General features: G+C 46.7%; 1 protein-coding gene across 18 annotated transcripts in view; it reads right to left on the bottom strand.

Annotated features, from left to right (window-relative positions):
* Positions 1-14,668, bottom strand: part of FAM193B (family with sequence similarity 193 member B) — a 35,602-nt gene extending 20,934 nt beyond the window's left edge. For 3 of the 18 annotated variants that reach the window (XM_030926822.1, XM_030926824.1, XM_030926814.1), the window contains exons 1-2: positions 13,271-13,408; positions 7,278-7,338 (exon numbers count right to left, since the gene is read on the bottom strand). Coding sequence is in view for 6 of the 18 variants with exons in the window: in XM_030926809.1 (XP_030782669.1) it covers positions 14,363-14,572 (210 nt within the window). In the remaining 12 variants the exon portion in view is untranslated. Of the gene's footprint in view, positions 1-7,277; positions 7,339-7,760; positions 7,845-13,270; positions 14,211-14,362 lie in introns of those variants that run through there. The other 15 variants (XM_030926806.1, XM_030926807.1, XM_030926808.1 and 12 more) reach the window with 12 other exon arrangements.
* Between the last annotated feature and the right edge of the window lie 1,719 nt (positions 14,669-16,387).

Raw genomic sequence — 16,387 nt, 5'->3', positions numbered from 1 at the left:
CCAGCCATAAACTTGAAAAGTGTGTATGCATTTCCACTTGTTTCCATGCATGGCTGGGCTTGCCCGCTCCTGTACCTCTGCCATGGCCTGAGAGCGAGACGAGGCTAGCTGCTGGAGGGATGTGAGAGACTTGTGGAGAAAGCAAAGCCTTCCCAGCTGATTGGCCAGCTGATCAGAGAAACATGAGTGAGCCCAGCTGAGAGTAGACTCGTGAGAGATAGAAAGTGGTATTGTTTTAAACACTAGGTTTTGGAGGTGGTTTGTTATGCAATGGTAGTTAACTGACGTACCTTCCAAACTTACTCAACAGTAGGTAACATGTGTCTGCAGAGGCCTACAGGAATAATAAAGGTATCACCCTCATCCTACCAATAAGATAATGCCATCATTTTTCTCCCATGAAATTACTTTCTCATAATGAGTTCACATCAGGGTATCCTTAAACCTGTAATGTTACCATTACACTGACTTGGGTCCCTGGTTTCTCAAAAAAGAAAAGAACCAAACAATAGTACCAGAAGCATAATGAAACATTTCGGGAAGTACAAGGAACTTAGACAGAAATTTTACATGTGGAACTCACAAAAGATATAGCCTAAACCAGTCTCTGCCAAGGGAACATTTCAATGAGCAAGACAGTTGTTTAATGGCAACTGCAGGAGTAGAAGGCTGATAGAGAAGGATGGTATTCAGAGAAATTAAGGCAAAGAAGAAACTTTCCATAGCTACGAAGTGCCACAGTAACTCTAGATAGAGTCCCTTTTCCTGCCATGATGACCACAAGGTGAGCACCAGGACATATACTTTTACTACAAGTTTCATTTCATTTGCATGTTAGGTTCGAAAGCCAGTACATATAATTAAAATCTTGTATAGTTATTCTTGAAAAAAAAATTTTTTTTTTTTTTTTGAGACGGAGTCTCGCTCTGTTGCCCAGGCTGGAGTGCGGTGGCACGATCTTGGCTTACTGCAAGCTCCACCTCCCAGGTTCACGCCATTCTCCTGCCTCAGCCTCCCGAGTAGCTGGGACTACAGGCGCCCGCCACCACGCCCAGCTAATTTTTTGTACTTTTAGTGGAGACAGGGTTTCACCGTGTTAGCCAGGATGGTCTCGATCTCCTGACCTTGTGATCCACCCGCCTCGGCCTCCCAAAGTGCTGGGATTACAGGCGTGAGCCACCGTGCCTGGCCTGAAATTCTTTATATGGCATATAAAGCACAATATACAGTCATCCCTTAGTACTCATAGGGGATCAGTTTCAGGACACCCCACAGATACCGAAATCTGCAGATGCTCAAATCTCTGACATAAAATGGTGTCATATTTGTATATAACCAATGCACATACTCCCACCATCTCCAGATTACTTATAATATTTAATACAATGTAAATGCTATGTAAATAGCTGCTATACCGTACTGTTCAGGGAATACTGACGAGGCAAAAAGTCTACACATGTTCAGTATAGACACAACCATCCTTTTTTTTTTTCTTGAATATTTTCTATCCACAATTGGTTGAATCCACAGATGTGGAGGAATGACTGTATATGGTTTTGTAGTTATAACCAATAATTCAAATGTATAATAAAACGTATGATACGTGTGTTTTCTGTTTTTAAAAGCAAATACACAATTCTTATAAATTAAGTGTGTAATTAATGTGACTGCATTTAGTGCCAAAGTACTTGTGGAAGGCACTGGGGCGCAGTGGAAACAACACTGGCTTTGGCATTAATCCTGACCTCCATCACTTACCAGCTGTATGATGCTGAGCTAGTTCTACTTACCCTCTCTGTTTGCTCATCTGTAAAATGGGATTAAGTTTCAATTTGTAGGGTCAGCTGTGAGAAATAAATGTGATAAAGCACCTAGTCCACTGCTAGGCACATAGATGTTGCTCAACACATGGTATTAATCATTAACACCACAGGAACAATAGGAAACAATAAATGGTCACTGTATTTTACATGAACATGAGTCTCTCATATATGATGAATCTAAGCTGACTTGTTAGAAATCTTAATCTCTCCCCTCAACCCCATAAAGTCATTCCCTAAGTTCCCAAAATAATCTCTGCCTTTTTCTATGTCATGCTTTTGCTAAAGGGTATCCCTTGCTTAAAACCCACTTTCTTCTCATGTTTACCAGTGAGTAGCTGAGACGAAAGGCCCAATTTAAGTCCAGCCTCCTCCAGGCTTTCTCCTACAGAGTCCCTCTTGTAATTCACTTCTCCTCTCCCATCTCCTCCTAGTACACTGTGCCTTGGTTATAGTAGTTGTGCCTTCTATTTAATTTATTTACCTGTATCTTCTGTCCCTTCTACAAGAGGCAGGTGCCAGGTCTGATTCCTGTCTGGATCCCTCACGGAGCAGTACAGGGCCTGGCTTGAGGCATGGGCTCAGCTGGGCATGTGGTAGAGAACTCAGATTGGCTAGGTGTCCCCATGGCAATGCAGCTGTCAGGCAGTCCAATGAGACACTGCTTGAAATTACTGCTTTCTACAGAGAAAGGCCCATCTGTCCACCTGACCTCCAGAATGGTTCCAATCTTAACTGCGTTAGAGTAAAAGACTGCATTCTTTAGGGATTATGAGATGCCCCCAGTTAACCAAAATAATGTGACTCTCCCTAGAGCCAAAATGGTACACAAAATAAATGAGATTAGCCATCACTGGAAGTGACCTTACAGGACAGGTTGTCTTCCCAGTTAAAGCAAGAAACACAGGGCCTGAAAAGCTAATTAAGCTCTCATTGAAGCCGCCCACAGGACTGAGTGACGATACCACCCATGCTGCATAAAGCTACCCATAGGATTAAGTCACATTAGAGATACAAAGCACTTAGCTCAAGGGATCCAGGCAGTAGGCACTCAATCTATTATCTAAGCCCCTTGGCTGTTCTAAGTCTACACTGAAGACTAGTTTATCCACTGTCCGCTCGGAGTTTGGTACACTTGAGTCCTTCTTTCAGGCCCAGGCAGTTTGAGAAGGCCACTCCTAAAGCTGATGTCTTAACTCTAGGCCCTGGTGCCTGCCCCTGGGTATGATGCGCCTTGTGGAACTGGGAACTTTTTTCTGCTATTTTCATCTCCGCTTTAATTGCTAGAGGGCGATAAGAATCCCAAGCCCTAGAGATGTTATATTTAGTCAGTAATGCCACTGGTTCCTCCAAATTTTTGCTTTGGCAGAGAACAGCTCTTGGTTCAGAGTTCCCTTTGACTGTGATCTGCTGCCATTTTCCAAATTCTGGCATTCATGAACCCTTATGCCCTGAAAAGTCAGTCAAGCCAGACTTTCAATCAGCTGCTCCCAAGCTGTATGTTTAGCACCTGGCACAGTATTCCTACACAAAGAACATGATCAGCAAATGTTCATCGAATGAATGAAAACTCCAACCATTTTTCTTCATCACAAAGGCTGATGGAACTGATTCTTGAATCCAGCAGCCCGTTGTTCCTGCTCACCTCAGTTTAAATTTCAGAGACTCTGAGGATACAGCTCTAGCCTTAGGCAAAAGATGAGGGAAGAAAAATTCTGGGGGTTCTACTGATTTTGGATCTCCTCAAAAAAGCTCCAAGATAATTTTTCTTCACTCTAAGCAAAACCAGAATCTCTGGAGAGTGTGAGATTACTCACAGGAGATCCATGCTGTAGCATGCACTGCCCCAGAGCAGTGAAGGGGCCAAGTGAGCTCTAGGTACACTCCAGGGCCTAAGGGGCTGGCATCTGTAGCCATTAAAATCATTATCTCTGCTCCCTTACCAGATTAGGCCCAAGACTTTTTTGCCTTGACCTGAGAAGCATTAAGTTAGGGCATTCTACTTTTTCCTGGATAAAAGAGAGATAAAATCAAAGGAAGAGGAAGCCACTTTTTTTCATGGAACACCATTTTTTAACTGAAAGAATGACTTACTATTTAGACTTGGGAATTGGCAGACATTTTCTCAAAAAAATGAACAATGAATAAAATTAGCCTGTCACTTCAAGGAAAACAACTGATGGTATTTATGATGATATAAAATGCAAGCTTTCAAGTGAAAATTAGAATTCTGAAACTTTTGTCCACCACTATGAGTTTCACAGCTTCCAAATACTTGAAGACTTTTCTGATGAAATTGGTGGTGATATTAACAAATGTCATCTTTTGGTACTGTAAAATGAAATGGAAAACATTTGGAAGATCTGCAAAATCCAGTGAGCCTATTTTCCAAATGACCAAAGCATGATGGATTCAAAGCACTGGTTTGACCAATAGATTTTAGTGTAAATGAGTATGAAGACTTCACTGATAAGGGCTCAAATTCAATACTGGAAATTATCTGGCAAGGCTACTGAAACACTCCTCTCTTTTTCACTTACATATTTGTGTGAGGTTGGATTTTTTTTCATATACCTCAACCAAAACAATGTATTGCAACAGATTGAATACAGAAGCATATATGAGAAGCCAGCTTTAGTCTATTAAGCCAGATGGAAAGTAATTTGCAAAAATGAAAAGAAGACCATTCTTCTAATTTTTTTTTTTAAAGATGAAATCTCGCTCTGTCACCCAGGCTGGAGTGCAGTGTTATGATCTCAGCTCACTGCAACCACCACCTCCTGGGTTCAAGCGATTCTCCTGCCTCAGCCTCCCAAGTGGCTAGGATTACAGGCGCCCGCCAACATGCCTGGCTAATTTTTTTTTTTTTTTTGAGACGGAGCCTCGCTCTGTTGCCCAGGCTGGAGTGCAGTGGTGTGATCTCCGCTCACTGCAAGCTCCGCCTCCTGGGTTCACACCATTCTCCTGCCTCAGCCTCCCAAGTAGCTGGGAGTACAGGTGCCTGCCACTACGCCCTGCTAATTTTTTGTATTTTTTAGTAGAGATGGGGTTTCACTGTGTTAGCCAGGATGGTCTCGATCTCCTGACCTTGTAATCTGCCCGCCTCAGCCTTCCAGAGTGCTGGGATTACAGGCGTGAGCCACCGCGCCCAGCCCACCTGGCTAATTTTTGTATTTTCAGTAGAGACAGGGTTTCACCATGTTGGCCATGCTGGTCTCGAACTCCTTACCTCAAGTGATCCGCCTGCCTCAGCCTCTCAAAGTGCTGGCATTACAGGCATGAGCCACTACGCCTGGCCATTCTCCTAATTTTTTTCTGGAAAATATAGTTTTCATTAAAAATTGTTATGTTAACATGATAGCTTCAATACTGTCTTTCTTAAATGAATTAGTGACAAAATATTTTAAAACTTTCTCAGCTTTAATATTTAATTTGGTAAATATCAATAGATATAAACAACATAAACAAAGGCTCAAAGGCCGGAAGCGGTGGCTCAAGCCTGTAATCCCAGCACTTTGGGAGGCCGAGACAGGCGAATCACGAGGTCAGAAGATCGAGACCATCCTGGCTAACGTGGTGAAACCCCATCTATACTAAAAAAATACAAAAAACTAGCTGGACGAGGTGGCGGGCGCCTGTAGTCCCAGCTACTCGGGAGGCTGAGGCAGGAGAATGGTGTAAACCCGGGAGGCGGAGTTTGCAGTGAGCTGAGATCCGGCCACTGCACTCCAGCCTGGGCAACAGAGCGAGACTCCTCTCAAAAAAAAAAAAAAAAAAAAAAAAGCTCTTTGGGTTCCTCAATCATTTTTAGGAATATATAAGGGTCTCCTGAGGTTGGAAGATTGCTCAAGCCCAAGTGACGGACGTTGCAGTGAGCCAAGACTGCACCACTGTACTTCAAACTGGGTAACGGTGAGAGCCTGTCTCAAAAAAAAAAAAAAAAAAAAAAAAAAAAAAAAAAAAAAAAAAAAAGCTCTTTGGGGGCATGACTTAATTTCTAGCTTGGCCTTTCTATCCCCAATTTGGGAATAACCCATTGCCAGACCAGACAGCTGTCAAGGACTACTCTGAAGCTGGATTGAATTTCCAGTACTCAACTTGGCCTCATTCATCCCATGGATTCTTTTTCATCTCCAGGGTTTGTGTATGTTTGTACAGGATTTCCCCAAGACACATGCTGTATCTAACCAGCTGCCCTGCAACAGATCCCAAATTCTATTTTGAAATGGCCCACTGGAGCACTCTACTCTCAAGGCACCCAACTCCAAGAGCCTCTCTGTCACCAAGGCAGGCAGAGGACAACACGAGCAGCTAAAATTCCCTTTCAGAAGCAGAGAAAATGATCAATCCTCAGCCTAGAAAAACTCATTGTCATAGTTAACATCACTCACTCTTCCATTCACCCATTCATTCCCTCATTCAACATTCTCAGAGTCCGTATCTCCTGCCAATTGTGCTAAGTGCTGGGAAACATCTATCCTTGACAATTCCTATTCATTCCCTAAGATTCTGGTCAAAGGTCAATGAAGCTTTTGCTGGTCAAGCTAAGCACAACTGATTCTATTTAGTATAGCATCATCAAAATGTGCCATAGGTGTATTCTGTCTGTTCCTAAATTCCTGGTAGAATGTAAGCTCTCTGGGGGCGGGGTGTGGACCTTGGTCATTTAAGTATGCACAGGAACCTAACTTGGCTTGGGCCTGGCACATTGCAGGCATTCACTGCATAAACAAATGAAAGCTTAAAGCCCATCTGGCTCATGTCTCAGCTTTTTAACACAAAGGCAGAATGTAAAACAGAGTCAAACCAGTGCATTTCCCAACATGCTATAAGTCACTCTGAGCCACTGATGAGAGGGCAATCAGTGAGAAGAATCTCAGACCATTCTAATGCTGACAATCAGAGCTGCAGTTAATTCTTAAGAGAGTTGACACAACCCTACCTCAGTGCCCTGGAGCTGTTACCCAAACTTCCATGCAGGCTGTGGGCTTAGGCCCTTCCAGGAGGTAGAACAGCTGTTTCACACTGTAAGACTAGTCAGTGGAGAATCCTTTCTGGTTGTACAAGCTCGGTTGGGAGTGAGTCTCTCTGATCCTAGTGACCTTAACCCTAAAAGTTTCTCAGTTTTAATATCCCCACAAGGCTAGCTCATCTGCTGAACTGCCTCCTAGGTGCAATCAGCCACAAGGAGGGCCAAAGCCGCAGATTTACCTGAATCCTCAGGTCAAACTGCCACTCTGCTACTGTAACCCCAGCACACGTTACTCATGGAGGAGGAAGAGCATGAACTTTGGGGATGAGACACAGTTGTGAGTTCAAATCCCAATTGTCATTTTCAATATGATCTTGGAATATTACTCAATTTCTTTGAGCCTCAATTTCCTCATTTATGAAATGGGAATAAAACCATATTTTACAGAGTTGTGAGGACAGAAGGAAATAAATTATGTAAAGTACCTGGCCTGGGCCTGGCACAAAGTAGGTGCTCAATACCCGTTAGTTTCTTTCCTCTTCTGCCCTGGAAGAAATGACAGGGAAACTTACTAAGTGAGACTTGCCCAAACCAAATTTATTTCTTGAAGCAAAGGACAGAGGACTAGACAAGTGACTTCAAGGCCTCTTTGAACCCCCAGCTCCTTGTTTTCTGGCTATAACTTCCTAATAAAACCTTCAGTGTTTGCAGTTCCACCAGCCCCTTCTTTCTGCCTTAGTTTCCCTACATCATTTTTCACAGTAGATAGATCTACTTGTAGCTACTACTTGTGCTAAGCATGCTAAGAATGGGGGGGGGGGGTGGGTTGGAAATAATAAAGGGAGCTAAGGGCCTTTGGTGGAGAATGAAGGGGAGATGGACGGCAGCATGTTGGCCCACAGGCTGCGCAACCATGCAGCTGCTGTGCTGGGAGCCACCCAGAGTTTGAAGGGCGAAGGCAGACTCACAGGCACAGAACTGAAGGCACAAACACAGGGCCCTTCCCAAGACATAGCATGCCTCTCCTCAGTCCTTCTCTGTTTCTGCACATCCTGCCAAGAAGGACCAAATACATAAAGTAGTCACACCTTCACATATGCTGTTCCTTCTGCCTTTTTCTTCTCTTTTTTTTTTAGGCTCGATCTGGGTGTTACATCCTCTTAAGTCCATAGGAAGAATGAACTTGGCTTTGCTCTGGGATACCCTAACACTTTTTGTTTAAAAACATATCTCTAGAATAGAGCTTATCAAATATATTCTACTGGTTGAAATCTGTCCTTTCCACAATACTGTGAGCTTTTCAAGGGCAGAGCCTGTCCCCTACAAGTCACTGTATTGCAGTCATTCAGCAGAGGCTGTAGCACAGAGCAGGCACAGGTCAGTATTTGGATACACAATGGAAGATTAGCAGTTGGCAAATATCATTAATAGATCAGAACTGGGGGAAGGTTTTTTGTTCTGTTTTAAACTAAGGTTGTTTCTATTCTTGCTTATGGAAAAGCTCCTCCCTGGGAAGCCCATTGTTTGAATATCCTAGGTCTCCTCAAAGATCCCCCTGGCACCCTCGATTCAGCAGCTCCCAGACCCAGCCACATGTTAGAGTCACTTGGGGACAATTCAACAATAGACACCTGGGATCCAGACCTGGAGACTGATTCTGTAAGTCTGGGATAGGGTCCAGCAAAGCACATGGGATCTGATGATTATTAGGTTGGGGCAAGGGAGAGGTGGAATCAAGCAATCACAGCTGTCTCTCTCACTGAGAATTACTTCTTCACATGACATCAGAGAATATATTGAAGCACATCACGTTCTCTTTCCTGCTTAAAACCTTTCATTGATTCCTCACCACCTACAGGATAAAGCCCAAACCTCTTGGTGTGGTTTTCAAGAACCCTGCTAGCCCCTCCAGCCAGATCTCTCCTGACTCTCCAAATGAGTGGTGCTCACCCTGGGTCTTTGTACAAGTTCCTTCCTTTGTTTGGACTCTTTTCTCCCACCTTGTTCTCTGGAGAACCTTGAAGACTCAGCTCTGAGAAGCATTCTCTGACCCATCTTCCTCTAGGTTACGTCTTGGGCAACCCCGACACCAAATATCTACAATACTCGGAGCTGCCACTCGTGTTAAGCACACAGCACTTCTTGGACCCTAACATTAACCTTGTAAGACTGGATTGTCTTGTTTTTTCTTTTGAGACGGAGTCTCACTCTGTCGCCCAGGCTGGAGTGCAGTGGCACGATCTCGGCTCAGTGCAAGCTCCGCCTCCCAGGTTCACGCCATTCTCCTGCCTCAGCCTCCCAAGTAGCTGGGACTATAGGCGCCCACCACCTCGCCCGGCTAGTTTTTTGTATTTTTAGTAGAGATGGGGTTTCACTGTGTTAGCCAGGATGGTCTCGATCTACTGACCTCGTGATCTGCCCACCTCAGCCTCCCAAAGTGCTGGGAATACAGGCGTGAGCCACCACGCCTGGCCTGGATTGTCATTTTATACATAAGAAAACAAACCAAGAGGCTGAAACACTTCCAAAGGCCACTTAATAGGGTCCAGGATGGCCGGGCACGGTGGCTCACACCTGTAACCTCAGCACTTTGGGAAGCCGAGCCAGATGGATCACAAAGTCAGGAGATCGAGACCACAGTGAAACCCTGTCTCTACTAAAAATACAAAAAATTAGCTGCGAGTGGTGGTGGGCGCCTGTAGTCCCAGCTACTCAGGAGGCTGAGGCAGGAGAATGGTGTGAACCCGGGAGGCGGAGCTTGCAGCGAGCCAAGATCGCACCACTGTGCTCCAGCCTGGGAGACAGAGTGAGACTCCATCTCACACACACACACACAAAAAGTGTCCAGGATTTGAACCCTTATTTAGAGGAAGCCAATGTTATATCTCCTTCTAGCATCACTGCAATTACTATACACATGATCTCTAGACTATGAGCCCCTTGTGGGAAGGGACTATGTCTGATTCACTTCTGCATGCACAGCTAGCCCAGGCCTGGCACAGAGCTGGGATCGGTTAATATTTGCACAATAAATGCCATGTGAGATAAGACTGGGCATCACAGCATGCAAACGGCTGGCCTAAATGAACGAATAACTGCCAACCTGGCCCAGTTTGGGGGCAGATAAGAACGAAGTGGTAGAATCCTCACTTATTAGAATTTAGTTTAACAGCCAGGCATTGAGGATATAAGGAGCACAGGACCACACACAGTATATACCCCCCAAATAAATTAAAACATAGACCCTGCTCTAAAAACTTCTAGATGAGGTAAGTAAAGGTGTTAGGATCATCTATCTGATATCAGAAATTAAAATTTAAAACTCAACTGGGTGCAGTGGCATGCACATGTAGTCCCAGCTATTTGGGAGGCTTAAGGAGAAGTATCACTTGAGTCCAGGAGTTTGAGGATAGCCTGAGCAACACAGCAAGATCCTATCTCTAAATAAAAAAAAATAAAATAAAATCCTAAGTCGGTAAGTCTTCATTTTCAAAGGTCTTTTGACATTTTTACTGAGTGAGTCTCTACTGGCTTACAAAGAAGAACCAGAGGTGGCAGGGATCCCCTCAGTACCATTTCCTCCTACTGACAATGGAAGCTGTGCAGGCTGGGCAGGCAGTGATTCCAAGGGGGAGGTCCCCAAAGATAGGAACTGTCTTATCCATCTGTGCACCCCAAATAAAGGTCCTGGCACAGAGGTTGTTTTGATATCTGCTGAGTGAATTAAACATAATGAGATGGTTTTATTAAAGATACTGACTAATCATCTGCTCCAATTTCTTGAGGAAGCAGTGGGAGAATCGGATCTCTAGAGACCCTTTAAACTAGACTGGGCAAAGGCCCAGAGAACAATGTGGAGGGGACCAAGAGGTGGACAAGGGTAGGATGAGCTCACCTCTCCTCACCAACTGCTGGTTTACATCCTAGCAAGTCTCCTGGGGGCTTATTGAGTGTACCTGGATTACAAACTGAGTGGTCCAAGAGAGACGAAAGACAGCTAGCAGAGCTAATAGGCCAGAACACTCAGGCTTTGTATGGCCACCTGGCACAGCTCCTGCCACCTCTCTTAGGTGAGGCGCCTCTATGTACTAGCTGCTACATAGGTTGCTTCTCTTGTGAAGTATTATTTATTTATTTTTTTTTAAGGAGAAGGAGATGGGGTTTCCCTCTGTCCCCCAGGCTGGGGTGGAGTGGCGTGCACTTGAAGTCCTGGGTAACTTGAACTCCTGGGTTCAAGCAATCCTCCCGCCTCAGCATCCCAAGTAGCTGAGATTATAGGTATGTACCCATGCCCAGCTAAGTTTTGATTTCATTTTTTTTGTAGAACCAGAGAGCTCACTATGTCACCAAGGCTGGTCTCAAACTTCTGGCCTCAAGGGATCCTCCTGCCTCAGCCTCCCAAAGTACTGGGATTACAGGCGTGAGCCAGCAAGGCCTCTTGTGAAGTTCTTGATGGGGTCAGAGAGAAGCAACTTGCAGAGTCACAAAGCTAGGAGGCTAAGCTGGGAATTCAATCCAAGTCTCTAAACACTACTCCCCACTGCCTCCTATAATTGCTTTTTCAGTTGTTCCTTGTTTGTTTGTTTTTTCCTTTGCTAATAAGGTAGTAACTGTTTCAGTCTTCTTGTGCTGTAAATAAGGATTTGGGTTGTTAGGAAACAGATCAATGTGGTTTAGTGGCCTGAAACAATTGAAAGTTAAGCCGTTTGGGATCCCAATTAAACTCAAGGTCCTGCTTTAAAATTGTACAGGTTATGCAAATGAGTGAAGGGGCCTGGAAAGAACCAGAAGAGGCCTAAGGAGCACAGGCTGTCTAAAAGGGCCAAATGCTACTCAGAGACTACTGATTACTGCCTTGTGGAAAAGTGGACCCAGCATCACCATATCTTTAGTTTAAAAAGAGCCCCAAATCCAAATGTGTGGGAAACCTTTTGATCTTTAAAATATGGTCTCAAATGAAAATACAAACAGAAACAAAGCAATGTGTGAGCTGGGGCATTCCAACAAGCCTGTGGACTGGGAGTGGTTCTATTTGCCACCTTGGAATTCAGTTTCGTATATGACACTGAGTTTCATCTTCCTTATCCACTCTGTATACGTAAGACAGGGCTATGAGTGGCAGTGAGAGCCAGAGAACCTCAACAAAGACACGCTTGCAGGCAGAGCAATGACTGAACCCTACCTTTCTACTAGGTGCTTTGCACCAGGGCACAAAAGCCTGCTTCCAGACCCCACCCCCGGTCAAAGTGGGGCATAATCAGAACCGAATTTACCAGTTTGTTTCCCTTCTTTGGGGCTGTAGTTTAAAAAAAAAAAAAAAAAAAGACTTGTTAAAAATCCTCCAAACTACCTAAGAGTCCTCTTCTTTTCTTTTGTCTGACACCTATAGATGGAGTCATTTGGGCAAATGTTTAGTTGCTCTGAGTTTCTGTTTCTTCATCTGAAAAATGGGGTAATAATATTTATATCCTCTAGTTTGTTGATCAACATTTGTTAACCACCAGGCACAGGGGTACAATGGTGACTGACATGGCTCCTGAACTCACAGAGTTCACAAATAAAACCAGATAATCAAATCAATGGTCAATTCATCATATGTGTGCTAAATGCTGCGGAGAAATACAGTGGAGGGGGAAAGATTATAAGTAAGGTATGTAAAGTGCCTGGCACAAATAAATGAATCAGTAGGTCAGGCAGTGGAGTAGACAAGAACATGGTAGGAAACTAGATGTCAAAGCAATTGATGAAGCTTAGAGCTCTTGGCAAAGTTATATCCTCAATAAAAACTGAATGGTTGAGCCATCATCCAAGCTTTCTGGCATCTCTATGTGGCAGAGACTCTAAAGTATTCTATGGTCTGCTGAATGAGAAGAAGAGAAGACAACAGCTTCCTGACTCTCCCTTCTCCCACTCTCCCTTTTTGGGTAACAGCACTCCCAGGGGGGTCCCAGAGTAGGCTGGTGGGGGAAGCAGCCTCAGGGTTGGAAGCTAGACCCAGTAGGGGTCGGGGGTCCCACCTGGGGAGTCTCCTATGGAAGCAGTGTCAGCCTAGGATAGGAGATGGGGACAGGGATGAAGGTGGAGCTTCTGACACTCAATAAGTGGTGACATTTTCATTAATTAAAAACCTTATTGTGATCTGAGACACAAGGAAATCAGCATGAAAACTGGGTTACAATAAGCACGGGTTCTGGACTGATTCATTTTCTCTCTCATTCACCTAGTTATTTTTACTCTGTGTTAGCAAGGCCCTGGGCGAGGCGTGGAGGATCAGAGATAGATGGCATAGCCTGTGTCCCTGTGGAGTTCACAGTCCAGGGCAGGCAACAGACATATCAACAGAACGTTTCATCACAGAAAGGGGAGTGCTACCAGAGGGAGGCACAGAGGGCTGTGGGCACAGAGAGGGCACCTGACGCAACTGGGGAGGTCAGGGGAGGCTTTGTAGGAAGGTACCCCAAATGGCAACCCCACTCACATGCACAATTCCAGAGATTCTACTAGAAGGCTGTCAAGAGCCATGCCTTCTGGCTGCACCAGCCTCCCAGAGTCCCCTGCTGCCCGATGCAGTGTCTGCAGAGCCAAACGCATCTTCCGCCACGCCTCATCCTCATCCGGCGCCGCATCCGACCCTCCAAGACTCCTGCAGGAGCCTGCCTTCCTGGGCAGGCTCAGCCAAAAGACCAACTCAAAACTCTTTTGTCAGAGCAAGCTTAGGGAGAGCCACCCAGCCCCGAGTGCCACAACCCTCCCAGAGCAACCGTGGCCCATGTCACCCCCGCCTCTCAGTGAACACTGGCAGGGTACCTCCCATTATCTCCTTTGCTCAAAAGAAAGTGACCTTCCTCCAGGTGGCAAGCTGGAAGCTTTGGAGAATCGAGAATCCTCCTACTGTTCACTCTCAGCAGGATTCTCCAAACCCGGGATCTCAGGGTCGGGGCGGGCTGCCTTTCGGGGCAGGGGAAGGCAGAAAGGGCAGGTTCTGCTGGGTTTCCACCTCCATGCAGAAACCCCACCAAAAACTCTTCCGGGCAGCCTGGCTGTCTGCTCCGACTGCTCTGCTGGGTATGGCGAGGAGGTGCCAGGAGACACAGCTGCTGAGGGGGCCGCGGCTGCAGGCGGTGCAGGGGACGGAGTGGAGCCGTTCCCGAGGGGAAAGGGAAGAGGCTGCAGCCGTCCAGTCCCAGAGCCCCGAGATGGCCTGTGGCTGAGGGAGCAGGTGGGCCCAGGGGGAGGTGGCGGGCCGAGAGAGGAGCTGCGGCCTCGGGATCACAGCCCAGTCCCAGTGTGGGTTTACGGCCAGACGTTAGTCTCTGCTCCAGCCCGGAGGCGGCGGGGAGAAGGGAGCAGCTTCAGCCTAGTCGCAGGAGCGCGGACCGAGCCTCGGCTTTGGGGAGAGGGGTCCAGCCTCCATTCCCGCCCCGGGGGAGAAAGCTTCGGCGCCGGACCCGGGGGAAGGCTGCTGCCCAGCCGCGGCAGGATGGCCCATTCCCAACCCCGCCCCACTCCCGCTCCCGTTCGGGGGAGGTGAAAGCGCCCGGGCCGCCGAAGTCGCCTCGCTCGCTCCTACCTGCGGGCCGGGCACCAGGTTGGGTTCGTCGTCCTCCCTGGGGCCGTCGCGATCGGGCTCCGCCGGTGCCTCCGGGGGGCCTGCACCCGCTCCCGCCTCCAGGCTTGGCGGCGGCGGGGGCTCGGGCGCCTGGGGCTTCTGCGGCCCCGCGGCCCGAGCCCGCTCGCGCCTGCCCGCGCCGCCGCTCGGCCTGCTCCGCCTCCGAGTCATGCTGCCGCTCGCGCCGCTCCCTGGCTCCACACGCCGCGCCGCCGCCGCCGCCGCTGCCGCTACCGCTCCCCTCACAGGACAACAGCCAATATGGCGGCGCCCGGCTCCCCCCTCCGCCTGCTGCCAGCAGGTCAGAGGGCACGCGGAGTCCGCGCCGCCGCACTAGCCCCCGAGGCCGCCTGCGCCATTTTGAATAAGGTCACCACCCGGAGTTCCGTGGGAGAAAAGCCTGGTGGGGAGACACCCTTCCCCCCTACGCGGGACGGGAAGGATGCTACCTGCTGGAGGAACGCGTGTAACGCGGTGGTAATCGCGGTGCACCACCCTAGCACTTAATAATTGCCTGTTAAATGGATGAGTGAATTAATTTCTATAGTGTTACAATACTTTCACACCCGTCGTCTGACTCCTTCCAACAGCACAGCAAGGCAGATACGGATCATTCCCATTTTGCAGGGGAGAAATATTGAGGCAACATAAAGGCTTGCAAAAAGGCTGCTGTACATCATTTTGTTGGAACTGCTGGGCTCGTGGATGGCCTGAGTTGAAAGGGACGGTCTTTATTTGCAACATATGGTCTACTGGGAGTCCAGCGTTCTGGGCTTGAGGCATGGGACTCAGACCCGACTCCTTGTTCCAGAGTCTGATGGAGAAGGTAGACACGTAGGTACATGGTTACAACCGGTGTGATAACGATGAGACGACTAGGTGTTTCCAAAAAAATAGTATATGCAGGAGAGGATTTTGGAGTGGTACACAAAGGAGAATTTTTAAAACTTAATAATTATGTATTTAATTGTTAAAAATGGGATTTCCCCCCCTCTTATTTTTGTGAATATACTGTATAATACATGCACATGGCACAGATTTAAAAAAAAAGTTGTGAGTGAAGTCTGTCTCATGCCTGGGCTATGTACTCTGAAACTGTGGTTATATGGAGAGTTGTTATTGGTATCAACAAGGGCAGAATCCTGACATTGGCTTCCTAACCATGGGGCAAGGGCTATTTTGAAAGGAAGAGCTACATGGAAGGCCCTGGAGCTCTCCTTAACTACCAAGAAAATAAATCAAAAATAGTACTTTATCTTACTCAGGGATTAATACCACTCTCAAAGATTTGAAAGATGTAGGGTGAGTCCCATCACATCACCATTACCTCTTCAGTTTGTCCAGAATAGGATAGAGATGGCCTTGAAGAACAACAGAGCATTATGATAAACTTACTTATTCTGGTAAGAACTCCAACTTCAGGCGCTCTTCCAGATGTGGTCCTTCTTGGGAGAGATTAGCACATTTGTTGGCCTCTAATAGGCAGCAAGAGGTCTGGTCAATGGTTATTCTTCTGTACCAAACACCAGGATTCCCTTGCATTGATCTGGCAGAGGCAGCAGTAAACCCTCACTGTCTGGCTTCAGGGTATGTCACTCTCTGGACCCAGCCACTTAGTTTACAGGGATTTTTTTTTTTTTTTTTTTTTTTTTTTTAATAAAGCCTCACTCTATCTCCCAGGCTGGAGTGCAGTGGTGCAATCTCAGGTCACTGCAACCTCTGCCTCCTGGGTTCAAGGGATTCTTGTGCCGCAGCCTCGAGAGTAGCTGGGATTTGAGGCGCATGCTACCACACCCCCTAATTTTTTGTATTTTTAGTAGAGAAAGGGTTTTGCCATGTTGTCCTGGCTGGTCTCGAATTCTTGACCTTGGATGATCCGTCTGCCTCGGCCTCCCAAAGTGCCAGGATTACAGGCGTGAGCCACTGCACCCTGCCAGTTTACAGGGATTTTTTTTATTTTACTAAATCTCCATTCTAATGGATATC

Source organism: Rhinopithecus roxellana, chromosome 3 (genome assembly GCF_007565055.1).
Source record: "Rhinopithecus roxellana isolate Shanxi Qingling chromosome 3, ASM756505v1, whole genome shotgun sequence".
NCBI lineage: Eukaryota > Metazoa > Chordata > Mammalia > Primates > Cercopithecidae > Rhinopithecus > Rhinopithecus roxellana.
This window is presented reverse-complemented; position numbering and strand designations above follow the sequence as displayed.